The 25,910-nt window shown below is 56.7% G+C and overlaps 3 protein-coding genes across 23 annotated transcripts; 1 reads left to right on the forward strand and 2 right to left on the reverse strand.

Moving 5' to 3' along the window:
- On the reverse strand, positions 1-3,990 carry LOC105469501 (nudix hydrolase 22). 4 transcript variants are annotated; one of them, XM_071074413.1, is made up of 6 exons: positions 3,862-3,990; positions 2,840-3,337; positions 2,308-2,406; positions 667-764; positions 441-534; positions 1-167 (listed from the first exon to the last, which is right to left on the reverse strand). In XM_071074413.1, exons 2-6 carry the CDS (start codon positions 3,317-3,319, stop codon positions 27-29), a joined length of 912 nt encoding a protein of 303 aa, XP_070930514.1. In that variant the 5' UTR covers positions 3,320-3,337; positions 3,862-3,990; the 3' UTR covers positions 1-26. The 4 variants fall into 4 exon arrangements, with proteins under 4 accessions (XP_070930514.1, XP_011718873.1, XP_011718871.1 ...); XM_011720571.2 differs by having other exon boundaries at positions 3,803-3,935; XM_011720569.3 differs by lacking the exon at positions 3,862-3,990 and adding an exon at positions 3,545-3,704.
- On the forward strand, positions 3,739-6,161 carry LOC105469503 (tRNA phosphotransferase 1). Of its 17 annotated transcripts, none has more exons than XM_011720579.2 (8): positions 3,739-3,794; positions 4,115-4,198; positions 4,404-4,485; positions 5,012-5,187; positions 5,266-5,440; positions 5,609-5,698; positions 5,770-5,883; positions 6,012-6,161. In XM_011720579.2, the coding sequence occupies exons 2-8, from the start codon at positions 4,124-4,126 to the stop codon at positions 6,101-6,103; spliced, it is 804 nt and encodes a 267-aa protein (XP_011718881.1). In that variant the 5' UTR covers positions 3,739-3,794; positions 4,115-4,123; the 3' UTR covers positions 6,104-6,161. The 17 variants fall into 17 exon arrangements, with proteins under 17 accessions (XP_011718881.1, XP_070930515.1, XP_070930516.1 ...); XM_011720577.2 differs by lacking the exon at positions 3,739-3,794 and adding an exon at positions 3,797-3,935; XM_011720586.3 differs by lacking the exon at positions 3,739-3,794 and adding an exon at positions 3,797-3,935 and having other exon boundaries at positions 5,642-5,698; positions 5,773-5,883.
- Positions 6,088-25,073, reverse strand: LOC105469505 (FERM domain containing kindlin 3). Of its 2 annotated transcripts, none has more exons than XM_011720595.2 (15): positions 24,924-25,073; positions 24,215-24,385; positions 20,611-20,844; positions 20,283-20,402; positions 20,011-20,179; positions 19,708-19,810; positions 10,572-10,679; positions 10,271-10,405; positions 10,141-10,190; positions 9,915-10,039; positions 9,628-9,734; positions 9,285-9,518; positions 8,817-8,941; positions 6,792-6,933; positions 6,088-6,666 (listed from the first exon to the last, which is right to left on the reverse strand). In XM_011720595.2, exons 2-15 carry the CDS (start codon positions 24,372-24,374, stop codon positions 6,487-6,489), a joined length of 1,992 nt encoding a protein of 663 aa, XP_011718897.2. In that variant the 5' UTR covers positions 24,375-24,385; positions 24,924-25,073; the 3' UTR covers positions 6,088-6,486. The 2 variants fall into 2 exon arrangements, with proteins under 2 accessions (XP_011718897.2, XP_011718896.2); XM_011720594.2 differs by having other exon boundaries at positions 24,215-24,388; positions 24,924-25,071.
- Between the last annotated feature and the right edge of the window lie 837 nt (positions 25,074-25,910).

A 25,910-nucleotide genomic window follows, 5' to 3' on the forward strand; every position in this document is an offset into this window, starting at 1 on the left:
TCCAAGAATAAAGTCCTTTATTATCTTCAGAGCGGTGGGAGTAGGGCTGGGGACCCTAGGGCTGCTCCGGTGGGACTTCCCTGAACCCGGTTGTAGAGGATGATGGCGCCTTTGGCCGAGGGGCAGAGTTCAGCCCACATCTCCGTCTCCTGCAATCTCCGCACGTTCTGTGGGGAGACAAGACGACCCAGGCATTCAAGCTTGCCACATCTCCTGCCAGGGCTGTGCCCAGAATTCCTGAGCCTCAGAGACCTCTGCGCTGTCCTTAGGGAGGCATGTTAAGGGGCTGAACAGGTCCCTGGACCTTTCCCTTGTACTAAGGGCAAATCTTGTGCCTCTGGAGGGAATTGTGACCCAGCCAACACCTGGGGACAATGCATTGCCAGGCCTCTGCAGGCCCCAGCCCTGGCCTCCAAGCAAGATGGTTTGTCACTCTGCACCTGTGTCTCCACAAAGATGATGCCTGTAGACTCGTGGGCCTCGGGTCCCCCACTCAGGTAGTGCTTTCTCACCTGCTCAGAAGTCAGGCTGCACCTGGACAAGAACACAGGGTGGCTTAGTGGGTGACCAGCCCCTGCGGGGTCCCTGTGGAGCCACAGCTGCCTCAGCCCACTCCTCACCACCCACCTCCCCAAGACCCAGGATCATGTACCCGAGCCCACTCACTGGACATAGAACTCGGCACTGGCTCGGCCAGCACTGGTCTCGTTTCGGGCGATGCCCAACAGCAGGGGCTGGCTCAGGGTGAGTAGCGGCAGGTTCACCTGTGGTGGAGGGTGGGGTAGGGGGAGGTCCCCCCTATCAATGCCACTGCCCATATCCCTGCCCCTCTCAATGAAAAACAGCCTGTTGCCTGTGTACAGCACTTTACAGCCTGTAGATCAAGGGCCTGGCATCACAGAATATCAGATGATGGGCATGTTTGTTTTACAGGTACACCAAAACCAGAGAGATTGAACACGTTGCCCAAGGTCACCCAAGTGAAGTCAATTTAGTGACTGGGACTCCCACTTACTCCTTTTTCCGTTTTTTTTTTTTGAGATGGAGTCTCGCTCTGTCGTCCAGGCTGGAGTACAGTGGCGCCATCTCAGCTCACTGCAACCTCTGCCTCCCAGGTTAAAGTGATTCTCCTGCCTCAGCCTCCTGAGTAGCTGGGATTACAGGTGCACGCCACCATGCCCAGCTAATTTTTGTATTTTTAGTAGAGACGGGGTTTTGCCATGTTGGTCAAGCTGGTCTCGAACTCCTGACCTCAGATGATCCACTGGCCTCGGCCTCCCAAAGTGCTGGGATTACAGGTGTGAGCCACCACACCCTGCCACACTTACTCCTTTTTCAACAAACTTGGGGAGTAGGTAAGATATTTATCATTGTTTCCATTGAAAAGAAGAATCCTTGGCTGGGCAAGGCATGATAATCACTTGAACCCAGGAGGCAAAGTTTGCAGTGAGCCGATATGGCACCACTGCACTCAGCCTGGACAACAGAGCAAGACTCTGTCTCAAAAAGAAAAAAGAAAAGAAAAGAAGAGGAATCCGCTGGGCACAGTGGCTCACATCTGTAATCCCAGCACTTTCGGAGGTTGAGGCAGGCAGATCACGAGGTCAGGAGATCGAGACCATCCTGGCTAACATGGTGAAACCCCGTCTCTACTAAAAATACAAAAAAATTAGCCAGGCATGGTGGCGGGCACCTGTAGTCCCAGCTACTCGGGAGGTTGAGGCAAGAGAATGGTGTGAACCTGGGAGGCGGAACTTGCAGTGAGCTGAGATCGCGCCACTGCACTCCAGCCTGGGCGACAGAGCGAGACTCTGTCTAAAAAATAGAAAAGAGGCCGGGCGCGGTGGCTCACGCCTGTAATCCCAGCACTTTGGGAGGCCGAGACGGGCGGATCACGAGGTCAGGAGATTGAGACCATCCTGGCTAACACGGGGAAACCCTGTCTCTACTAAAAAATACAAAAAACTAGCCGGGCGAGGTGGCAGGCGCCTGTAGTCCCAGCTACTTGGGAGGCTGAGGCAGGAGAATGGCGTGAACCCGGGAGGCGGAGCTTGCAGTGAGCTGAGATCCGGCCACTGCACTCCAGCCTGGGCGACAGAGGGAGACTCCCTCTCAAAAAAAAAAAAAAAAAGGAAAAGAAGAAGAATCCAAGGCAGAGAGTACTGCGGGCTAGAATTCCACTCCTAGTATGCCTAGCTGCAAAGCCAGATGCCTGCAGGCCTCCCGCCAGCCCAGATCTGTAGAATTCTGGCAAGTCCTAACCCCTCCCTTTATGTCTACCACCCTGTCCAGGTCACCCTCACTCACCTCATCACAGATCTCCTGAAGGACACTGGAAAAGAGCTCACGTACCACCAGCTCCCCAGCGAGGTCCTGGTGCTGGGGGCTGTCACCAGGGCACAGGGCCTGTGAGAGGTCAGGCTCAGCTCCTGCTCCCCACCTCTTCCCCCTGCCCCATCTCAGGACCAGCAAGCCTATACCTGCTGGCTAAGGGCCTGATGTGGCACAGTGTAAGAGACTTACTGATCCTGCGTCTGGTGTCCTTTTCCTGGCAGACAACCAGCGGTCCAGCTTCAAAGGGGATACACGGGGGCAGGGGTGGGGTAGGGCATCTTCTTCCTGTGCCCAGTCTTTCCCCCCTGTGTTTTCTAGTTTCTCACAGGACTGGGGCAGGGGTCAGTGGGGAGGCAGCTGGACTGCCCTGAGCAAACTTTCAGAGAAACACCAGGCCAATTTTCCCTTTAAGGAATGAGGAAACCAAAGCTGGGAGGATTGGGAGGGTGGAGAGCTGCAGCTCCCTTGAGCTGTCTGGGTCTTTGTGCCCAGCCTGGCATCTCACCTGAGGCTCAGGGTGCCCACCAGGCACATCCACCAGCCCAGGGGCCTCAGCCACCTGCCGGGAGCGGCGCAGGAAGACAAGGAAGTCATCGGCCGTGGCTAGTGCAGCGCCCACCCCCAGTGGGTCCGCCAGATAGGCCTGCGTGTCACCCCAGTTGGTGGCCCCCTGCTGTCGCAGCCAGGCAGCTGAGCTGGACCAGTTGGTGCCCAGGAAGTCTCGGTAGGAAGTAAGGCCCAGGCGCAGAAGCAGCTGTGGCCCCCGAGAGCCAATGGGCGCCAGGGTGGCTGAGTGCAGGCGGAACTTGGGGGCGTTGAAGAGCCAGGGTTGGGCCTTTAGCCGGGTCTCCCAGATGGCAGTGATGGCCTCGTCTCCACCTGGCAGTGGGCGTCGGTCGTGGGCGGGGCTCAGCTCGGCCTGTACTTGCTCCCGGGGCAGGCCCCCACCAGGGCACTGAAGCAGCAGGGTCACCTCAGGATCCATGATCTGGACAGGGCAGCTCTGGGGGAGGATAGAGCCAGGCCTGTCACCCAGGGGGGCCACTACCACTCCTGGGCTGCGCAGCTGGCCCCGTCTGTCGCAGACCTCCTGAGGGTACCCGCAGCCCTTCTCCACCCCCCTGACCACTCCCTGGGCAGTAAAGCGCCCCTTCTTCCCCGCAGGAGCCCCGAGTCCCGCAGGGTGTCCGGGACGCCCGGGCATCCCTACCATCCAGAGGTCTTGGGTTCAGGCGCCCCCAAATGCCCATTCCCCTCAAACCCAGGGGTCTGCCTCCGACTCGGGATGCGCGGGGACCCCTTTCCAGAGCCCAGAAGCTCCAGCCTCCAGCCGGCGCTCCCCGGCCTCCAGTTCACGCAGGCTCCGCCCCTTCCCCGAAGCGGAAGTGCCCGCCCCCTTCCCCCGCGGCTTTTCATTGGCGGGCCCGCCGCCCGCCCCGCCGGGGTCAAGGAGCGTGGAGGTTTGTACCCGCAGCCCGGACGCTTCCGCCCCATCAGTCTGCACGTCGGCCCTGCCTCCCAGACCACCTTGAGGGGGGCACCAGTGATCTGGAGTGTGGGACTCGGCCTCCCTGCGCTCGTGGCTGACGGTGTGACCTTGGGCAAGTCTGGCCTGCTGGGCCTTAGTTTCCCTCTCTGCAGCAGAGCATGGAGGTGGTGAACTTAATGAGCCTTATACTCCCACCCAGCGCTCACTTCCTGAGGCTTTGTGACTTTCTGGGAGGGGTGGGGACGTGGGAGGGGCCTTAAAGCAGTCCCCCCTCGTCACTGCTCCCCACAGGTCTTGGCCATGAACTCCTCTGGAGGAGGAAGGCAGGAAGCAGCAGGGTCCAGGGGTAGAAGGGCCCCCAGACCCCGGGAACAGGTGCGCGCCTCCTCCCCACCCCCTCCCACCAGTCCAGGCTCCCTGGGAGTTGCTGGGGGGAGGAGTTGAAGGGTCCTACTATTCCTGGAGACCACTGGCACTCCTTTCTCTCTGGGCTCTCTCTGCAGTGGGTCATTGAGGGTTCAGGATGGGCAGCAGGGCAGGGTCACCATGGAGACCAGGGGCTACTGCTGGGTTCTTTCAGGACCGAGACGTGCAGCTGTCCAAGGCTCTGTCCTATGCCCTGCGCCATGGGGCCTTGAAGCTGGGGCTTCCCATGGGAGCTGGTAAGTAGGGGCCTTGGAGGCTGGGGCTTGAGCCCAGAGAGAAACGTGAGCCTGTCTGCGACTCCTCCCCCGTGGCTGCCTCCACTGCTCCCTGAGGAAGGCACAGAGGGCACTTCTTCCCCATGCACAGAGGAGAGCAAGGCCTAGAGGCCCTGTCATGTCCACAGCAGACTGAGGAGAGTTCTTGTCTGGGCCAGGCCTGGTGACCGCCCCCTCCAGCCAAGCAGCCAGATCAGCACTTACCCCGAGGGTGTACCCCGGAGGGTATGGGGCAGCTGGTGTTGTGAGTGTGCACTCCAGGCCAGCTCTATGCTGAGCACTCACCTCCCTGCCCCTCCGTGAGGCAGATCCTCTTTTTATGTAAGTTGAAAAAACTGGGACCCAGAAAGGGGAGACTCAAAAGGTCCTACAGAGGATGCCCAAGCGATCTCCAAGCCCAGACTTTGTTTCGGTTGCCTGTAGCTCCCTGTTAACCCTGGCCCAGTCCAGTGCAAGATTGGCTCCTGAGCACCCTGCCTGCCCACAGATGGCTTCGTGCCCCTGGGCGCCCTCCTGCAGTTGCCCCAGTTCCACGGCTTCTCTGCTGAAGATGTGCAGCGTGTGGTGGACACCAATAGGAAGCAGCGGTTCGCCCTGCAGCAGGGGGATCCCAGCACTGGCCTTCTCATCCGAGCCAACCAGGGCCATTCCCTGCAGGTCGGGGTGAGGGGACAAGCACGAGAGCCAGATGGGAGGGACCCCTGCCTGCGAAGGGGGTCTCACTGCTGCCTATTCAACCAGGTACCTGAGTTGGAGTTGATGCCCCTGGAGACGCCACAGGCCCTGCCCCCGATGCTAGTCCATGGTACATTCTGGAAGCACTGGCCATCCATCCTACTCAAGGGCCTGTCCTGCGGGGGAAGGACACACATCCACCTGGCCCCAGGACTGCCTGGAGACCCCAGTGTCATCAGTGGTCAGTGCCCTTCCCTCTCACCTAGCTACTCCCACCCACTCTGTCCTCCCAGGTCCCCTCCAAAGGTTGCAACACTTGTCTGAGGCCACCCCATGCCTGGCATGGAGCAGCAACCCCGCAATCCCAGCCCAGGGCCCCAGTCTACCCAGGTTGCTGACTGCCCTCTAGGTGCCCAGTCCCCAGCTTCAGCTGTCTCTGCAGGCATGCGGCCCCATTGTGAAATAGCTGTGTTCATTGATGGACCCCTGGCTCTGGCAGGTGAGTCTGGACAAAGCAGGGGCTGGCCTTGCCTTCAGGGAGGGCACGAGTCACATCTCTGGCTCTGTCAGCAGATGGAATATCCTTCTTCCGCTCTGCCAATGGGGTGATTCTGACTCCAGGGAATACTGATGGCTTCCTGCTTCCCAAGTACTTCAAGGAGGCCCTGCAGCTACGCCCTACCCGTGAGAGCCACCACCCCAGCCCCTATGCCTTGTGCCTGAAGCCTGTGTCCTTCTGCCCTCACCTCTCTCCTAGCTTCCAACCCCAGACTGACTTAGATCTCCCTTTAACAAACTCTTGTCTCTATCAGGAAAGCCCCTTTCCTTGGCTGGTGATGAAGAGACAGAGTGTCGGAGTGGCCCCAAGCACTGCTCCAGAGAAAGGAGAAGGATCCAACAATAAAATATTAATTTATAAAAAAGAAATTTTAAAAAGTAACAAGAAAGAAACTCCAGTTTGAGACCATGTTTCATCATCCTGTAGCTACATCGGGTCTTCCTTGTGTGCTAGGGGACTGCAGATAGCTCAGGGGTATCAGCCTTAGCCACTCGGACAAGGGAAGGGGGTACCGCAGGAGCTCAGGGACCCCCACCCCCATCCCTGGCCTGGGTGATGACAGCATCTGGCCCTGCCAGGTCCTTGGCCTGCACAAAGTCAGTGACCGCAGGTGAAATGCCCAGCTGGGTGCCTGCCTGGAGCGGGTGTGGGGCAGTGAGCCCCTGTGGGTGTGGGCTTGGGAGTTGCCGTGGCAGGTGGTGAGCAGGGCAGGGGCAGGCAGACAGCCCTCAGAAGGCCTCATGGCCCCCGGTGAGCTGCAGGAAGAGATCTTCATCCAGCTCCTCCCCACGGGCCCGCTCCCGCGTCGACAGGAAAATGTAACCCCCGATGTACTCGTGTACAATTCGGCAGCTGGCAGACACGCAGCTGAAGGCCACATTGATGTGCTCATCAAACTCGATGGCCACCTGAAGGGCAGAGAGTCAGAGAGGCAAATGGGGGTGGGATATGGGAGCAGCCCCTGCCCCACCCTGGCTGGATACAGCTCCAGCCTGGCACCTGTCCCCCATCCATACCCTGGGTCTGGGCCCACCTGCCGGATGTCCCAGTTGACATTCCACTGGCGCATGTTGCTGAAACGCCAGGTCTTGACCACGTCGCCCACAGCCAAGTCGATGCGGATCAGTCGGTTGTTGGCGATGCCCAGGATCTCGTCTTTCCTACTGCCCTTGAACCTGACCCCCAGCGGGAGAGAGTCAGCCAGGGCTCCACCCCGCATGGCCCAAGCCCGCCCAGACAATGTGGCGCCGCGCTGGAGAGCCAGCCCTTCCCAACTGCAGCTCGCAGCTCTGTGACGCTGAGCAAGCCATGTGGGTTCCCTCGGCCTCAAGTTTCTCATCTGGAAAATGGGGGTTAATTGATAGAATCCCCACAACAGCATTTAGCAGCATCGGGCAAACAGGCCATGCCTTTAAATGGTAACTGGTTTTGGTTTTTGGTATCATCCTCATCAGCTGCTGTCTCGCTCCCTTCTTTGCAGTCTTGGGAAACAACTAATCAGAGGGGTCCACTCTCCATAATGGCATCCACCGCTATGGCCAACCCAGGCCCAGACAGTAAACTGTCCACAACAGAGCTGGGGCAAGAACTGGTTCTTCTGCTCTCCTGACCTGAACTTTGTCTCTTGTTTTTGTTTTTTTGTTTTTTTTTTTTTGAGACAGAGTCTCGCTCTGTCACCAGGCTGGAGTACAGTGGCGCAATCTCGGCTCGCTGCACCCTCCGCCTCCCTAGTTCAAGTGATTCTCCTGTCTCAGCCTCCCTAGAAGATGGGATTACAGGTACGCGCCACCACGCCTGGCTAATTTTTGTGTTTAAGACGGAGTTTCCCCATGTTGGTCAGGCTGGTCTCGATCTCCTGACCTCATGATCTGCCTGCCTTGGCCTCCCAAAGTGCTGGGATTACAGGGGTGAGCCACCGCACTGGCTCTTTTATTTATTTATTTATCTACTTACTTACTTGAGATGGAGTCTCACTCTGTCGCATCCAGGCTGGAGTGCAGTGGCACGATCTTGGCTCACTGCAACCTCCGCATCCTGGGTTCAAGAGATTCTCCTGCCTCAGCCTCCCGAGTAGCTGGGATTATAGGCACCTGCCACCACACCTGGCTAATTTTTGTATTTTTAGTAGAGACAGGGTTTCACCATGTTGGTCAGGCTGGTCTCACACTCCTGACCTCAAATGATCTGACCACCTCAGCCTCCCAAAGTGCAGGTATTACAGACGTGAGCCACCGCGCCCCGCCTATTTATTTGTTTGTTTTGTTTTGTTTGTTTGTTTGAGGCAGAGTCTCGCTCTGTCACTCCGGGTGGAGTGCAGTGGTGTAGTCTCAGTTCACTGCAACCTGTGCCTCCTGGGTTCAAGGGATTCTCCTGCCTCAGCCTCCTGAGTAGCTGGGACTACAGGTTCATGCCACCACACCCGGCTAATTTTTGTATTTTTAGTAGAGATGGGGTTTCACTATGTTGGCCAGGCTGATCTCAAGCTCCTGACCTCATGATCCGCCCGCCTCGGCCTCCCAAAGTGCTGAGATTACAGGTGTGAGCCACTGCGCCTGGCCTGGCCTATTTATTTTTGAGACAGAGTCTCGCTTTGTCACCCAGGCTGGAGTGCAGTGGTGTGATCACAGCTCACTGCAGTCTTGACCTCCCAGGCTCAAGAGATCCTCCCACCTCAGCCTCCCGAGTAGCGGGGACTACAGGTGACCACCACCATGCCCAGCTAATTTTTTACAATTTTTTGTAGAGACAGGGGACTTTCTGTGTTGCCCAGGCTGGTGTCAAACTCCTGGGCTCAAGTGATCCTCCTATCTCAGCCTCCCAAAGTGCTGAGATTACAGACATGAGCCCCAGCACCTGGCATGAGCTTTGTCTCTTATGTTTGTTGTGGAGGGACAGCATGAGGGGCACACGTGGGGCCCTCAGTAAGGCCTGCTTACAAGGGAAGGGAGTCTTCGGGGTGCCTGTCCAGAACCCACTCTTGGGATGTGGGCACACAGCAGCCGGGTGGCAGGTAAGGGCAGAGACGGTGCTGGGCAGGGGGATGGGCTGGGGGCCATACCTGACCATGACATAAGAGATGCCGAAGTCAGGCAGGGACTGCCAGGCCTGGATGAAGCGCAGCTGGGCCTCTGCCAGCGACAACTGGGCCACATTCTGGTGGGCTTCCAGGATCCGTGGAGTGAGCTGCGGGAGCATACTGGTGATGGGCTGCCAGGCACTATTCCCCTCTTCCAAAGTCACCGAACCCCCACCTCCCCATCAGGGTGACAGCATGTGAGCCTGGGAAGGGGCAGTGCCCACGGGCCACCAAGGTACAGATTTGCAGTGTGCCAGGCTGCAAGGTGAACATGGGCACCTGGACCGTGACTCCTCCCAGAGGGTGGGTACCAGCCGCGCAATCTCAGGGACGCAGTGGGAGAAGCCCAGTGAGCACGTAGCTTTCCTGAGGAAGGCTCTGTGGAGACCCAGGGGTCAGGGGTCTCCGGGTAAACACTATGCGCATTTCCACCCTGACTCCTCCTGGTACCTGCTTGGCCTTGAACTTTCGCTGGAAACGGGGGGCAACCAGGCCATAGGGGTTGAGGCCTTCAGCAGAGGCATCAGGGCCCTGGGGGTGGTTGCCGGGGCCCCCGCCACCCGTGCGCTGCAGGCTGAGGAAGGCCAGGATGGCCTGCACCTCACTGGCGTAGCTGCTGTCAGCCATGGTGCGGCCTTTGGAGGCCAAGCGGCAGCCAGCCATCCAGCGGGCATACTGCTGCTCCTGGGCGAGAGGGGTGAGGGGGACAGTGCTAGCCAAGCTTGATGCTCCTTAGCCCCTGCCCCTGCCCCAGCTCCTGCCCAGCTCTGGCCCCTGCCCGGCCCTCACTCACATCCTGGCACCGCAGGTAGATCTCACTCATGCCCTCAGGGGAGGGCACTAGGAGTTTAATGCAGAACTTCTGGCCGGAGACATTAACATCGGGGACCACCTCACAGCCTGGAGGGAGAGAAGCGGTGGTCTAGGAGGTTGGAAGGGGAAGAGCCGCCTGAGTCCTCGAGTGCATGCTGGCCCCACACCGTCACCTCAGAACAGAGAGCATCTTCCCCCATCTCCAGGAGGAAACGGCCAGTGAGAGCGACAGCTGAACCCCACCAGCCCCTGGCCCTGTGCACTCACCCTTGAGGTTGAGCTGCTGAATGGGGTCCCCAGGGGCCTCATCCTGGCTCTTGTAGTAGGACAGTGTAGTCTCCTTGAACACCACCCAGTGCTGGCGGTAGCCCTTCAGGGTCAGCTTCCGGGGCCTTCATGGGGTGTGGGAGTTTGTGAAAGGCCGCCTCGCCCCCTCCCTCCATACGCAGACCAACCCCTCCAGCAGGGCTGCCTACTCTGGCCCCCAGCTCACCGGAAGATTCGGAGATAGTCCTTGAGCTCTGGGATAGTGGTGAGGCTGTCCTGTGGGAGGACCAGAGTCAGAGGGGCACCCGGTGCCTCACACTTGTCCCTGCCCAGCCCTTCCCCGAGCCCCTCCTCACCAGCACATCCGTGGGTGCCGACCCCTCCAGCTTCACCTCCAGATTGCTCAGGGCTGCATCCAGGTCGTCCAGCCCTGGGTCTGTGCCAGCCGGCTCCCCCACCTCCCCGCTCTGGGATAGCTTGTTGATGTGGTACTAGGTGGTCATGAAGCCAGGGAGGGCTGAGTCCAGCAACCTGGTCCCCTAGCAGTCCCCCCCAGGTCGGGCTTCCCTGGAGGTAGCCCCCACTCAGGAAGGCCCTTCCTGCCCTGGGACTGGCCCACCTCCCAGCTGCCCTGGGGCCCCCAGGCCCGCCTGGTACCTGCAGGGCAGCAAACACCATCATCTCCTCCTCAGTGCAGTCAATCTCCTCCAGTAGCAGGTCCCACCGGGCCTGCTCATACAGCTGCGTCAGCCGCACGGGGTCTGTCTGGAGCGGTGGGAGGGGAGGCTGGGCTGGTCAGGTGCCAGCTGCCCTGGACGCCCTGCACTCAGCCCCTGCCAGCCTTGGCCTTCTGCCCTGCCCTCCTTGCTGAGGCAGATTCATTCAGTGGCTGGACATGGGCCGCAGACCTCAACCCCACCCTTACAGCCTGCCAGCCCCCTGCTGCCAGCCCCCCAGGCCTGCACATCTAAATCTGGGCTCGGTTGTGCAGATGTTTACTGTGTGCTGGCATGCTGCCCTGGGTGCAGGGGAGACCGAGTAAACCAGTCAATAAGTCGAGTAATTCAAGGCTGCAGTAAACACTATCAAGGAAACAGTTTCCACAGGGAAGCTCAAGTTCAGTGGAGATGAGCGAATGGAACATGCGGAAGCAGTCAGGGAAGGCTTCCCTGAGGAGGTAACAAGCTGAGTAGAGACAGGAAGGATGACAATGGGCCACTCAAGGGAAGAGTGAAGGAAGAGGATTCCAGAGAAAAGGGACAGGGAGGGCAGAGACTCCAAGAGGGGATCCCAGTTACCCACAGAAGACCAACGTTCTCGCTAAATCCCACCCAGAATTGATAGCAAAGGTTTAGGAAGGCAAACCCAAAAGGACAAAGGAGAGGCTGGGGCGGTGGCTCTCGCCGGTAATCCCAGCACTTTGGGAAGCCAAGGCAGGCGGATAGCTTGAGCCCAGGAGTTTCAGACCAGCTTGGGCAACATGGTGAAACCCTTTCTCTACTAAAAATACAAAAAATTAGCCACGTGAGGTGGTGCGCGCCTGTAGTCCTAGGTACTCAGGAGGCTGAGGTGGGAGAATCACCTGAGCCCAGGAGGTTGAGGCTGCAGTGAGCTGTGATTGCACCATTGCACTCCAGTTTGGGGGATAGAGTGAGACCTTGTCTCCAAAAGAAAGAAAAAGAAAACAATTTGAAAGATGGAGAGCAAACTGTAGATGGGAACTGGGTTATGCAGAGAGAGCTGGAGCCTCACGCCTTTTCGCTCTCCTGTCTGGTAAATCCACTAATGAGACTTGAAAATAGGCAGAAATCGGCCGGGCGCGGTGGCTCAAGCCTGTAATCCCAGCACTTTGGGAGGTCGAGACGGGCGGATCACGAGGTCAGGAGATCGAGACCATCCTGGCTAACCCGGTGAAACCCCGTCTCTACTAAAAAGTACAAAAAACCAGCCGGGCGAGGTGGCGGGCGCCTGTAGTCCCAGCTACTCGGGAGGCTGAGGCAGGAGAATGGCGTAAACCCGGGAGGCGGAGCTTGTAGTGAGCTGAGATCTGGCCACTGCACTCCAGCCTGGGCGACAGAGCGAGACTCCGTCTCAAAAAAAAAAAAAAAAAAAAAGAAAATAGGCAGAAAGCAAGCAACAAAAAGAAGAGATCTGAACAGAGGCATCCAGTTTGCATGGCGGACCCCTGGCAGACTCTGATGCGGATCCTCTGAGTGAGATGCAAGGGCGAGCTGAAGAGAGGACTGGACAAAGTCCATGAAAAAAAGCAGGCCCCTCCCCAGCTCCGTGCAGCCAAGTGATGGCAAGCAGGCACCTGGCAGAAGCTGGGGCCCCTTCTCTGGAGATGCTGAACCAGATGCATCCTTGCATTTGGTACCCCAGACACAGCTGGATGGGGTGGGGGTTGCACTAGGCTGAAAACAGACTTTTTTTTTTTTTTTTTTTTTTTTTTTTAGATGGAGTTTTGCTCTTGTTGCCCAGGCTGGAGTACACGATCTTGGCTCACCAGAACTTCTGCCTCTCGGGTTCAGGCGATTCTCCTGCCTCAGCCTCCCGAGTAGCTGGGATTACAGGCATGCGCCTCCATACCCAGCTAATTTTGTATGTTTAGTAGAGACAGGGTTTCTCCATGTTGGTCAGGCTAGTCTCGAATTCCCAACCTCAGGTGATCCACCTGCCTTGGCCTCCCAAAGTGCTGGGATTACAGGTGTGAGCCACCATGCCTGGCAAAAACACAAATTTAAAGAAAGCTAGCATTCAGATGAGTGAGACACCCACACCTTTTCCCACTTGTCACCCAAGACATTGGCAGGGAGCCTTCTATCTCCACTTGAAAGATCAGTGGAGTTGCCACTGAGAGGCTGAGCCACCAGAGAAATGCCCGACAAAGAATGGCAGCCCAGTCCCATTGCCTCCAGGGGACCACCAAGATGCCAAGCCCTACTCACACACTCGGGTCTCCAATTAGTTTCTTTCTTTCTTTTTTTTTTTTTTTTGAGACGGAGTCTCGCTCTGTTGCCCAGGCTGGAGTGCAGTGGCCGGATCTCAGCTCACTGCAAGCTCCGTCTCCCAGGTTCACGCCATTCTCCTGCCTCAGCCTCCCGAGTAGCTGGGACTACAGGCGCCCGCCACCTCACCCGGCTAGTTTTTTCTATTTTTTAGTAGAGACGGGGTTTCACCGTGTTAGCCAGGATGGTCTCGATCTCCTGACCTCGTGATCCGCCCGTCTCGGCCTCCCAAAGTGCTGGGATTACACGCTTGAGCCACTGCGCCCGGCCTCCAATTAGTTTCTTAGAGCTTCACTTTTAAATATGAATAGACAGGTATGGACTACCCACATTTAAGGAAAGCTTCAAGAATGAACCATAGAGACCAAGAAAACAAGAATAAAACAGCTTGGAGGAAATGAAGGCCAGGCAGGGCGCACAAGAGAACTTCAAACGCAACTCAAAATCCTTATAGAGTACAAAAATTAGCTGGGCATGGTGGCACACGCCTGTAGGCCCAGCTACTCAGGAGGCTGAGGCAAGAGAATCGTTTGAACCTGGGAGGTGGAGGTTGTAGTGAGCCAAGATCGTGCCACTGCACTCCAGCCTGGCAACAGACTAAGACTTCATCTCAAAAAATAAAAAAATAAAAAATCCTTATAGAATCTGAGCCTGGTGGCTCATGCTTGTAATCCCAGCACTTCGGGACGCTGAGGCGGGCAGATCACGAGGTCAGGAGTTTGAGACCAGCCTGGCCAACACGGTGAAACCCTGTCTCTACTAAAAATACAAAAATAATTAGGCCAGGTATCATGGTGCATGCCTGTAATCGCAGCTGCTTGGAAGGCTGAGGCAGGAGAATGGCTTGAACCCAGTGGGCAAAGGTTGCAGTGAGCCGAGATCGTGCCATTGCACTCCAGCCTGGGTGACAGAAGAAGACTCTATCTCAAAAAAAAAATCCTTACAGAGCTAAAGCACTGCACTCATAAAACAAGACCAGAATATTCTTTTTTTAAAGGAATGTTAACTGGGTGCAGTGATTCATGCCTGTAATCCTAGCACTTTGGGAGGCTGAGGTGGGCAGATCATTTGAGGTCAGGAGTGTGAGATCAGCCTGACCAACATGGTGAGGTTTCACACCGTCTCTACTAAAAATACAAAAAATTAGCCGGGTGTGGTGGCAGGCGCCTATAATCCCAGCTACTCGGGAGGCTGAGGCAGGAGAATCTCTTGAACCCAGGATGCGGAGGTTGCAGTGAGCCAAGATCGTGCCACTGCACTCCAGCCTGGGAGCGACAGAGTGAGACTCTGTCTCAAAAAAAAAAAATCCCAACTTCTCAGGAAGCCGAAGCGGGAGGATCACTTGAGACCCAATCTTGGCAACGTAGCAAAACTCCATCTCTAAAAAATTTTTAAAGAATTAACCAGGCTGGCCGGGCGCGGTGGCTCAAGCCTGTAATCCCAGTACTTTGGGAGGCCGAGGTGGGCGGATCACAAGGTCAGGAGATCGAGACCACAGTGAAACCCCGTCTCTACTAAAAATACAAAAAATTAGCCGGGCGCGGTGGCGGGCGCCTGTAGTCCCAGCTACTCAGGAGGCTGAGGCAGGAGAATGGCGTGAACCCAGGAGGCGGAGCTTGCAGTGAGCCGAGATCGCGCCACTGCACTCCAGCCTGGGCAACAGCGTGAGACTCCGTCTCAAAAAAAAAAAAAAAAAAAAAAAAAAAAAAAAGAATTAACCAGGCTTGTGGCACATGCCTGTAGTCCCAGCTACTCAGAAAGCTAAGGCAGGAAGATCGCTTGAGCCCAGGAGTTCAAGGTTGCAGTGAGCTATGATCGCACCACTGCACTCTAGTCTGGGTGACAGAGCGAGACCCCATCTCTAAAAATAAAAAAAGAAAGATAAAAATATAAATTTGGTTCTATTAAAATTAAGAGCTGCTGTTTATCAAAAGAAACCATTCAGACAATTAAAAGGCAAAGCACAGAGGGGGAAAATATATTCACAATGTATTTATCTGGCAAAGTGCTCATATCCAGAATATATAAGAACTCCTACAAATCAATAAGAAAAAGACAAATGACTCAATATGACAATTGTCAAAATATTCGAACAGAAACCTCACAAAGCAGCATATCCAGATGGCTAATAGCCATATGAAAAGGGACTCAACTTTATTAGTCATCAGGGAAATGTAAATTAAAGCCACATAGAAAGCATATCAGTGGTGGTTGGGGGTTAGTGTGGGAGGAGGAATGACTGCAAATGGGCATTGTGCCGTCAGTGCTTGTCTGGGGCAGTGGAAATGTTTTAAGACTGGATTGTGGTGATGGTTGCACAACCATACACGTTTGTTACAAATAAGCTGATCCAGGCATGGTGGCTCATGCCTGTAATCCCAGCACTTTGGGAGGCCAACATGGGTGGATCACAAGGTCAGGAGTTCAAGACCAGCCTGGCCAAAACGGTGAAACCCGGTCTCTACTAAAAATACAAAAATTAGCCGGGTGTGGCCGGGCGCGGTGGCTCAAGCCTGTAATCCCAGCACTTTGGGAGGCCGAGACGGGTGGATCACGAGGTCAGGAGATCGAGACCATCCTGGCTAACACGGTGAAACCCCGTCTCTACTAAAAATACAAAAAACTAGCCGGGCGAGGTGGCGGGCGCCTGTAGTCCCAGCTACTCGGGAGGCTGAGGCAGGAGAATGGCGTAAACCCAGGAGGCGGAGCTGAGATCCGGCCACTGCACTCCAGCCCGGGCGACACAGCAAGACTCCATCTCAAAAAAAAAAAAAAAAAAAAAAAAAAAAATTAGCCGGGTGTGGTGGCACATGCCTGTAGTCCCAGCTACTCGGGAGGCTGAGGCAGGATAATTGCTTGAACTTGGGAGGCGGAGGTTGTAGGGAGCCAAGACCGCACCATTGCACTCCAGCCTGGGCAACAGAGTGAGACTCCATCTCAAAAATAAATAAATAAATAAATAAATAAATAAATAAATAAATAATCAAGCTGAATGGTTACAATGGCTGGAGTGTAGTGGCATGATCTCAGCTCACTGCAACCACCACTCTCTAGGTTCAAGCAATTCTCCCGCCTCAGCCTCCCAAGTAGCTGGGATTATAGGCGCTTACCACCACGCCTGGCTAATTTTTGTATTTTTAGTAGAGACGGGATTTCACCATGTTGGCCAAGCTGGTCTCAAACTCCTGACCTCAGGTGATCCGCCCACCTCGGCCTCCCAAAGTGCTGGGATTACAGGTGTGAGCCACCACGCCCAGCCTCCTCTGGAGGCTGAGGCAGGAGAATGGTGTGAACTCGGGAGGCGAGGAGGAGCTTGCAGTGAGCCGAGATCGTGCCACTGCACTCCAGCCTGGGCGACAGAGCAAGACTCTGTCTCAAAAAAAAAAAAAAAAAAGAAAAGAAAACGCTATGGCCAGGCGTGATGGCTTATGCCGGTAATCCCAGCACTATGGGAGGCCAAAGCAGGGGGATCACCTGAGGTCAGGAGTTCGAGACCAGCTTGGCCAACACGGTGAAACCCCATCTCTACTCAAAATGCAAAAATAAATTAGCTGGGCATGGTGGCGGCAGGCATCTGTAATCCCAGCTATGTGGGAGGCTGAGGCAGGAGAATCACTTAAACCCAGGAGGTGGAGGTTGCGGTAAGCCGAGATCGCGCCATTGCACTCCAGCCTGGGCAACAAGAATGAAACTCCCTCTCAAACAACAACAACAACAACAAAAAGCCCTATAAAGGAACACTCAAAAAACAAGACCTCTTGGAACTTAAAAACATAGTTACAGAAATTAAAAATTCAATAGGTGTTTTAGAGTATAAGCGGAGGAGGTCTCCAAAGAGTAGAACACAGAAAGAAAAAGAACCGAAAAATAAGAAAGAAAAGAAAAGTTTCGGCCGTGTGCGGTGGCTCACGCCTGTAAGCCCAGCACTTTGGGAGGTTGAGGTGGGTGGATCACCTGAGGTCAGGAGCTCAAGATCAGCCTGGCTAACATGGTGAAATCCCATCTCTACTAAAAATACACAAAATTAGCCAGGCATGGTGGTGGGCTCCTGTAATCCCAGCTACTAGGGAGGCTGAGGCAGGAGAATTGCTTGAATCTGGGAGGCGGAGGTTGCAGTAAGCCAAGATCATACCATTGCATTCTATCCTGGGCAACAAGAGCAAGACTCCACCTCAACAACAAAAATAAATAAATAAATAAAATTAGGGGGGCGTGGTGGCGTGTGCCTGCAATCCCAGCTACTTGGGAGGCTGAAGCAGGAGATCGCCTGAACCCAGGAGGCGGAGGTTGCACTGAGCTGAAATCGCGCCTTTGTACTCCAGCCTGGGCAACAAGAGTAAAACTTGTCTCAAAAGAAAAGAAAATAAAAGAAAAAGGCAATTATGAACTTCAAAAACATTTGAGCAAAAAAGGAAAAAATAATCATAGTTACTCTGTGGCTTAACTAGGAACACTATTTATATATGTTACTATTTACAGCCATATCACATTGTTTTAACCAAAGACTATAGATACTACTCACTTAGAAAGATGCAAGGAAATGTGTGTATTGTGTGGGCAGGGAAGAGAATGTAAGACGGTGAAACCTTCTCACAAAGTCAATAGATAATGTGTGAAATGGCAAAACAAAGAGGTGGAAATATGTCATAGAGAGGAAAACACTAGAATAAAAAGGCACAGCCTGCCCGACGCAGTGGCTCACGCCTGTAACCCCAGCTACTCGGGAGGCTGAGGCAGGAGAATCGCTTGAACCCAGGAGGTGGAGGTTGTGGTGATCTGAGATCACGTGATTGCACTCCAGCCTGGGCAACAAGAGCAAAACTCTGTCTCAAAAAAAATAAAATTAGGCCGGGCACAGTGGCTCACTCCTATAACCCCAGAACTTTGGGAGGCCGAGGCAGGTGGATCACCTGAGGTCAGGAGTTCGAGACCAGCCTGACCGATATGGTGAAACTCCATCTCTACTAAAAAAATACAAACATTAGCCAGGCGTGGTGGTGGGCGCCCACCTGTAATCCCAGCTACTCAGGAGGCTGAGACAGGAGAATTGCTTGAACCCAGGAGGAGGAGGTTGCAGTGAGCCGAGATCGCGCCACTGCACTCTAGCCTGGGCAGCAGAGCAAGACTCCATCTCAAAAAAAAAAAAAAAATAGCCAGGTATAGTACATGCCTATAGTCCCAAGCTACTCAAGGAGCCGAGGCTGAAGGATCACATGAGCCTGGGAGGTCCAGGCTGCAGTTAGCTGGGATCACACTACTGCCCTCCAGTCTGGGCAGGCGACAGAGAAAGACTCTGTCTCAAAAAATAAAAATAAAAAAATATATAAATAAATAAAGCTTAGGGGAGAGCCATCTGAGCTGGATATATCAACTGGGAGAGAGTGTGGAGATGGTATTGAAATCCACAACACTGGAGATGACTGAGAGAGGGAGGGGAGAGAGCAGAGGCCCAGGGCGGAGCCTGGGCAGAGCCTGGGGCTCGCCAACACCGAGGGGCCGTGGAGAGGAGGAGGGAGAGTCACAGAGCCTGGCAGAGTGGCTTGGGGAGAGGCCACCCCCCAAGCAAGTGGACAGGAGGCTTCAGGAGGAAGCTATTCCAGAGGAACGGTCAGGGTGGTGTCTATGTCACAAGTAAGTGGTCAAGTAAGAAGCAAGGCCGGGCGCGGTGGCTCAAGCCTGTAATCCCAGCACTTTGGGAGGCCGAGACGGGTGGATCACGAGGTCAGGAGATCGAGACCATCCTGGCTAACACGGTGAAACCCCATCTCTACTAAAAATACAAAAAACCAGCTGGGCGAGGTGGCGGGCGCCTGTAGTCCCAGCTACTCGGGAGGCTGAGGCAGGAGAATGGCGGGAACCCAGGAGGCGGAGCTTGCAGTGAGCTGAGATCTGGCCACTGCACTCCAGCCTGGGCGACAGAGCGAGACTCCGCCTAAAAAAAAAAAAAAAAAAAAAAAAAGCAAGTAGGACATGGCCAGGGGACAGACAGCCTGGAGGCGTGGCCACCTCAGCAGATGCGCTTCTCACGTGTGGATGGTGACAAAAGATACAGAATAGCTGTGGCCAAGGAGTGAGAGGGAGTCGGACAGCACCCAGAGGAAGCTCGGAAGCAAGAAGTGGGATTCTGCCGCGCAAGTGTTCAAACAACTCCGATGTTTTGCAGAGAAGTGGGGCAGAGGGGCGGGGCCTATGGGTAGAAAGAGCAACCTGTGGGCTTCTGGGAGGTTTTTGAGATGCGCATGAAGCACATTCCATGGAGCCCTTTGCATGGAGCATTTTGCCTGGAGCATGTTGGTTGCCAATGGAGGAAAGGAGGAAGAGTGGACAGGGCACAGAGGGGCCACCCTGCAAAGCTTCCTTCCTCACCCACCCCCAGGTCCTGCAGTCCCAAATGCTGCCCCCTCCAGGAAGCCTTCCCAGAGCTCCCAGGCCTGGGCCTCTCCCACCTGAGCCCCAGACTTCTCAGGGGCACCCCCACACACACTGTCTACGAGGATCTGTGGGTCTTAGCTTCCTCCTTGACGGCTCCCTGGGAAACAGGCACTGAGACTTATTGGTCTCCATCTGCTTCAGCATCTGCCCGGGACCCAGGATCTGGCCCAATGCTGAGGTGCGTAGATGAGTTTCAGTGCGTGTTTGTGGGGTCAGTAAACAAAGGTGTGGATGGACAAACGAGCAGAAGGACAGGCCACTACAAGTCACTAACATCCTAGAGCCCATACCCCAAGCCCTAGGTCTCCATGTCTCATGGACTTGAGGCCTGCTTTCTCCCTGCCCCGGCCCACCTTGGGATCCAAATCGAAGAAGCTGTAGTACTTGAAGCGCAGCCAGAGTACGTCCCCAGCCTTGATGCCCTGCTGCATGAGACACCGCGACGAGTCCAGCCACCTGGGCCGCAGCAGAGGCAGCAGTCAGGGCTGCGCCAGGTACGGCCCTGGGGTGGGGAGGGGGTCTGGGCTGGGGGACAAGCACATACAGAGAAAAGGCCTGGAAACGAAGTGTGGATTTGGGGTGGGCACAGACATGGGACAGGGGGTGGATCCTGGGTGGGGGAGCCCCGACACAGGGGGCGTGGCTCCTGGGCCCACCTGCTGTGGAGCTGGGTCTTGTCTGACAGGGAGCTGGGCCGTGGCAGACGCTGGAGCAGGAGGGGGTCAGGTGGCGGCTGGGGCCGGCTCAGCATGTGGTAGCAGGCCTCTGTCTGGGCGCTGTCCGAGAAGTGAGCTGGCATTCCCCGGAACACTGCAGGCGCCACGCCTGGAGTGCAGGTTGGGGATCAACCAGGCCTGTCCCCCAGGGTTGGGACTCACAGGCCGGCCCCTTCCCCCATCCCCCCAGGCCCACCCCTACCTGCACTCACCCCCAGCCAGGACGACCTTGCTCAAGTCATAGAGTTCTTCCTCTGGCTCCTTCTCTTTCTTCTTCTTCTCCTTCTTCTCAGGAGCCCGGAGCAGGGACAGCTCCTCGGGGTGCCGGATGCCTGAGGGGAGCTGGGGTCTCAGCAGGGACAAGGTCCTGCTGCAACTTCCCCACCTCGCTCATGGGCGCTTGGGGCGGGTCACAGCCCTGCAGGCAGGGTGGCAACCCAGACAGCAAGGACAGCATCACCAGAGCTGGGCCTGGAAACGGGGGTACCTGCCTCTTTGCATCACCCTCGTGGGCCAGGGGGAATCAGCCGGGCAACTCACTGAGGAGGCGGCAGATGGCAGCCACGGCCTGGAAGAGGGGCTGGGAGAAGCTGGCGCGGAGGCGCAGTGCACGGCGGTTGGGCAGCCGAAGGATGACGGGCCAGTGCTGGGGCCCGAAGAAGAGGCGTGCGTCGGCCAGGATCCCGTACTTGTCCAGTGTCCAGTGGGTCTGCAGCAGCCACTGCCTCTTCTGTTCCCACCAAATGGCGTGGTCTGACCAGTCCTGCTTGCGGTCTGTGGGGCACGGGGGCACATCCGGGTCCAGCCTTCCTCCCTGCTGCCCCCAACACTCAGCACAACCCCAGGATTCAGAAGCCTGGGGTGACCATTCCCCTGCCCTGCCTAAGCCAAGAGTGGGGCAGCCTGGGCGGGCCTGGGGTCTACCCCATGGTAACAGCAGCAGGGCTCTCTGCAGGCAGCCCCCCGATGGGCCTTCTAGGCTTGGCTTGTATTTTGCTTCCCAGGGGAGCTCTCCAACCCAGAATCTGGGTGCCCCAATCTTAGCACCCCATCTCTTCCATTCCAGCCTACTGGGCTCCCTTCACATGACGCCCCCTCTGTCCTCCCGTAATCTACGGTTTAATGGCCTCTGTCTTGCATTCTGATGAGCTCCCAGAGGCACAGACTACATCTGTCTCACTGCTGTATATCCTCAGGGCCTGGACCTGTGCCTGGCCTGGAGCAATGGGCACTCAATATTTATAGGTATTAGCTGTGTGACCTTGGACAAGCCACTTAACCTCATGGGGCCTCAGTTTCCCTGTCTGTAAGATATAATAACCACCTTACAAACTGGGACATGGAACAATGCCTCCCATGTGGTAGGTGCAGAGTTTGTGGCAAACTCGTGCACGCACGTGACAATCCATGAGTGGGCATTGAAGTAGAGATGTGCGTCTGTCCCTTGTCAGCCAGCTGGGAACTGGAGACACAGTAATGGAAGGCACAGGTCTCCCCGCGGCCTCCCTCCAGGAGCATGAACAGGCAGGAGGAAGCGTAGAAAAAAGGCTGCCGGGGCCGGGCGCGGTGGCTCAAGCCTGTAATCCCAGCACTTTGGGAGGCCGAGGCGGGCGGATCACAAGGTCAGGAGATCGAGACCACAGTGAAACCCCGTCTCTACTAAAAATACAAAAAATTAGCCGGGCGCGGTGGCGGGCGCCTGTAGTCCCAGCTACTCAGGAGGCTGAGGCAGGAGAATGGCGGGAACCCGGGAGGCGGAGCTTGCAGTGAGCCGAGATCGCGCCACTGCACTCCAGCCTGGGCAACAGCGTGAGACTCCGTCTCAAAAAAAAAAAAAAAAAAAAAAAAAAAGAAAAAAGGCTGCCGGAAAGCTGCTCTGGGTGCACGGCCCTTGAGAGTTTGTGAAGCCGTTTCCTGAGTTCCTCCCAAGTCCTCCCAGTGAGTTTTCTGATTCCCACTGCATCCCACCCGCTTCAGCCAGCCCCCAACTCCACTGCTACACACGCCGGGCATCACCACTGCTGCCAAACCAAGAGAAGTGCCCGTCCTCCTGTGCCTCCCCTCCCAGGTTGGGCCCTTCCTTCCTGGGTGCCCCAGCGGGGCCCTGGCTTTGTGCCACTGCTTCCCCTTCTCTTGGCTCCTTGCTCTTCTCCTGTCCTCTCTGGCCCCTCTCCTGACCTGCCCTTTACCTTGTCCTTTCCCCAGGTTCGGCCTGGGACCGTCTTCTCCCGCCTTGGCCATGTCCCCTTACTGGGTCTCCCTATTCTGTGGCTTCAGTTGCCACTTTCTGCCACAGCCCCATGCGTGGCCCTCAGCCCAGACCCCGCCTTGGGCCCCCAGCCAGAAACCCATGTGCTGCTGGCTGAGGGGACTGTCTACCGCCTTCCTCCCTTCTAGAACCCTTTGTTCCCCTGGCCAAGTGGCTGACACTGGGACTGTAAGCACCACGACTCCTGGTCCTGGCTTTTGGTGCTCAGCTCAGACTCGCTGTGCACAGAGGTACCCTCTCCTCTCCAGCTCCCCACGCCACCTCTCAGGGTTGGGGGATGCGGACTCATGCCAGAGGCCCAGGCATCCTCCCTTTCTCTTCTAGCCACCACATGTGATCAATGCCAATCCCACCTCCAAAATCCACCCTCCTTTCTGTCCTCCCTGCCTGGCCTTAGGAGGCCCTAGTGTCTCTAACCAGGACCACAGCCTCCTCAGGGCCCCACAGCCTCCAGCCCTTCGCCTTGCTGCTGACCTTAGCAGGACAGCCTCCTGCTGAGAACCCTTCGGTGGCCACCTTCCCCTCCAGAAGAAAGTCTAGACCCCTTCTGGAGGCCTTCGGGGCCGTGCAGAGCTGGCCAGGCACCATCCAGCCTCATTTCTGGTCACACTCCGGCATCCTCGCTGGCCGAGAGCCGTAATTCACAGCCCTCCGAGTCCCAGAGCCACCACCTTGCTCCTCCCTGCTGAGGCCACCTCCCAGGACTTCTCCTGGGGTTATCCCCATCCTAGGCTCGGAGCAGCCCCCTCCTCGAGCCCCAGGCCCCCATAATAGCTCCCTCTGTGCGGCAGCCGGCACGCAGCCTCCACGGGTCCGTCTCACCCGCTGCTCCAGGAGGCCAGGGACTGGCCTGGGGTGGCCAGGCTGAGCCTCAGTAGATAGAGCTGATGTGCTTAGGAGTGACAGTATCCCTACCACAGGGAACAAAGAGCTAAAGGGACTTGCCCTGGGGTGCCCAGCAGCGGGTAGCGCAGCAGAGTCTGTCTGACTCCAGGTTAAGGCCTCCTGCGTTACCCTCGTGCCATGCCCTGGGGCCACCCAGATCTTCACCGCCCTGTCTCTGTTCCTCACTTCTACTCTCACAGCTGCTCCGGGCCCTGCCCCTGGCAGCTCCCCTTGCAGCCTCAGCCTTGTGGCTGGGCTACTCTGGGCCCTATCCTCTCCATAGTTGGACTGACCTCCTCCTGGGCTGCATGTGGTAGCCTGGCGGGGTCTGAGGAAGCCTCCCCGCCATCACCCACCCCCCTCCCACTGGCAGCCCAGGCCCAGGCTCTTGGCCAGGACTGTGGTGGGCCTGCCTTCCGGCTCTGCCTATCGGGGTATTCCTGCTGCCCTCTCAGGAAGGGGTAGCCCCCACTGCTGGCATGGAAGGAAGATGAGGAGCCCCTGTGTCACTGGCCCCGTGGCCCTCCATGACTGATGCCACAGGCTGCTCTGCTGTAACTTCCTGTGGGGGCAGGGCCTTCCCACCCAGGCTGGGCCTGTCACCAGTCTGCTGAGAACTTCCGCCAAGCGTAGGGAGTGTGGGGGCAGGCCCTTAGGTCACCTAGACCCCCTCAGACCTCAGCAATGTGACTTTGGCCTTGGTCCAGGCCAGACCACTCCTTCCGCTCCTGTTGGTGGCTGAATGGGGGATCGTGGCTGGGTCTGATCTTTAGCAGACCAGCTGGAGCAGGAGGGAGGGAGGGAAGAGGGTAGGAAGGAGAGGAAGTTGGGGAAATGTCTTTTTTGGAACCAAATGATTAAGCTAATGCCTGAGTCACCGTGACACCATTATCGCGAGCTGAGCAGTAGGGATGGTCCGGAAGTGCCCGGAGACACCCGTGGCGGCCACCCGTGGTACTGAGTTCAGCAGGTGGGCGGCGGGACACTCACTGATCTGCTCCACAATCTTCAGGAGTACCCCGCCGATGTGCGACTCCCCAGTGACCCGCAGGGTGACCGACTCGGCCTCCGGGTCCTCCTCTCCCACAAACACCCGCAGCTCCCATGATGAGTCGATGTAGTCCCCGGAGGCTGTCTTCATCCCCGCCATGGCTGCGGCTGCTGCTACAGAGAGTGGGGAAGGAGGCAAGGTGGGCAGGCCCCGGTAGGCTCCTGGGTTTGGGCAGAAGAGTTCTGTGGTGCCCTGGACACACCCAGAGGAAAGCTGTTCATGAAGGAGGGCAGGAGCGAGCCCCCAGTCCCGTATGCCCATGGTACCCTCAGACCATCTCACCAGCGCTGGCGCTTGAGCTGCGAGGGCCCTCAGAGACCATTTAGTCCAACCCGCTCCCATCCTACAGACAGGCAGACTGAGGCCGGGTAAGAAGGGGCTCACTCAGGACCACCCTGCTCGATGCCAGCCCACAGCTCACCCCCAGACCCTCAGGGGCAGCTGCCCACTCTGGCCATGGCTTTGTACCCAGGCCAGGAAATAATTCTGATCCTGGCCCACAACTCAATGCCAACATCACAAACCAGCCAAAGCCTCCCGGGGGAGGTGGAAAGTTCAGGCTGCCGCATGGCGAGAGGCAGGCTGGGCAGAGGCTGCAGGAGGATAAGGAAGAGAAGGGCCTGTGGTCCCAGTGAGGCCCGAGCTTACCTTTCCTGGCAAGGGCTGGGGGCTGCAGGTGGGCCTCAGGCTACACCCCTGAGGGCTGTGGGCTTCCTGCCCTCCTTTCTCTTTGGAGCTTCCTTCAGGGCAGCCCTTGCCTGTGCCTTATCATGAGCAGGGCGGGCTCAGCCCCTCCCCAGGGCGGGCTGGCGCTGGGTGCAGGAAGCACGCTGCCAGCCCGCAGAGGGTTCCAGGGGCCCCCACCTTTGTCCCCAGAGAGCACAGGAAGCTAGGGAGAGCCGGCTGAGCGACTCAACACCGTCAAAAACGCCCCCTGCCTCATTTGGAGGGAAGCTCAGTACAAACTCAACAAGTCCCCCGACTGTTTGTGTTCAGGGCTGGGTCCGCCTTTGTGGGAAGTGTCTCCCATCCCCAGCCTGTCACATGAGTTGGGGACCTTGGGCTTTGAAACATCACTGGGCTGCCGGAGGGAGAGCTCAGGAGTTGACAGAGTGTATCCAGGTTATTTGGGACTCACAGGTCAAATCGGCTCCAGTCTGGCTGTCCCTATCAACCAAAGATCCCTCAAGGCCCCAGAGGGAAACAAGTCCATTTTGCAGTTTTTCCTAGCTCCGCATAGGGCTACTTTCAAACTCATGAACTCAGACCTGCCAGGCGAATGAGTGAACAGAACTTGGACCTGACCATTCACAACCTCCCAGGCCCTCAGGTCCCCCAGCTCCAAACACACCTCCACTGTGCTCCACTTGGACGTGCCTCCCTGAGTCCCCACAAGGCTCACTCCCATCAAGTCCCTGCTTAGGTGTCACCTCAGGGGTCTCTGGTGGTCTATACCCTCCTGCTCATCACGTCCTAGGATGTGGGCTTCAGTAGAGCAAGGCATATCCGCCACCAGCTCTGCACACAACAGTGGCCTTTCCAGTGAATACACTGGGGATCGGAGCACAGAGGGTGGGCAAGCCTGGGGGCGGCAGAGTCCTGCTGATGGGGGAGGCTGCCTAAACGGTGTCACCC

Source organism: Macaca nemestrina, chromosome 12, assembly GCF_043159975.1.
Source record: "Macaca nemestrina isolate mMacNem1 chromosome 12, mMacNem.hap1, whole genome shotgun sequence".
Lineage (NCBI taxonomy): Eukaryota > Metazoa > Chordata > Mammalia > Primates > Cercopithecidae > Macaca > Macaca nemestrina.

Excerpts from the sequence above, each read along its gene's own strand:
- LOC105469501 (XM_011720569.3), bottom strand. Across the intron at positions 765-2,307 it reads TTCAGGAGATCTGTGATGAG|GTGAACCTGCCGCTACTCAC; the intron begins GTGAGTGAGGGT and ends CCTCCACCACAG. Across the intron at positions 535-666 it reads AGTGCCGAGTTCTATGTCCA|GTGCAGCCTGACTTCTGAGC; the intron begins GTGAGTGGGCTC and ends GTTCTTGTCCAG.
- LOC105469503 (XM_011720573.2), top strand. Across the intron at positions 4,199-4,403 it reads CCCCCAGACCCCGGGAACAG|GACCGAGACGTGCAGCTGTC; the intron begins GTGCGCGCCTCC and ends GGGTTCTTTCAG. Across the intron at positions 5,441-5,608 it reads AGACCCCAGTGTCATCAGTG|GTGCCCAGTCCCCAGCTTCA; the intron begins GTCAGTGCCCTT and ends ACTGCCCTCTAG.
- LOC105469505 (XM_011720595.2), bottom strand. The coding sequence starts at position 24,374 with ATGGCGGGGATGAAGACAGCCTCCGGGGACTACATCGACTCATCATGG. Across the intron at positions 20,845-24,214 it reads GAAGATTGTGGAGCAGATCA|ACCGCAAGCAGGACTGGTCA; the intron begins GTGAGTGTCCCG and ends CGTGCCCCACAG. Across the intron at positions 20,180-20,282 it reads CAAGGTCGTCCTGGCTGGGG|GCGTGGCGCCTGCAGTGTTC; the intron begins GTGAGTGCAGGT and ends CCTGCACTCCAG.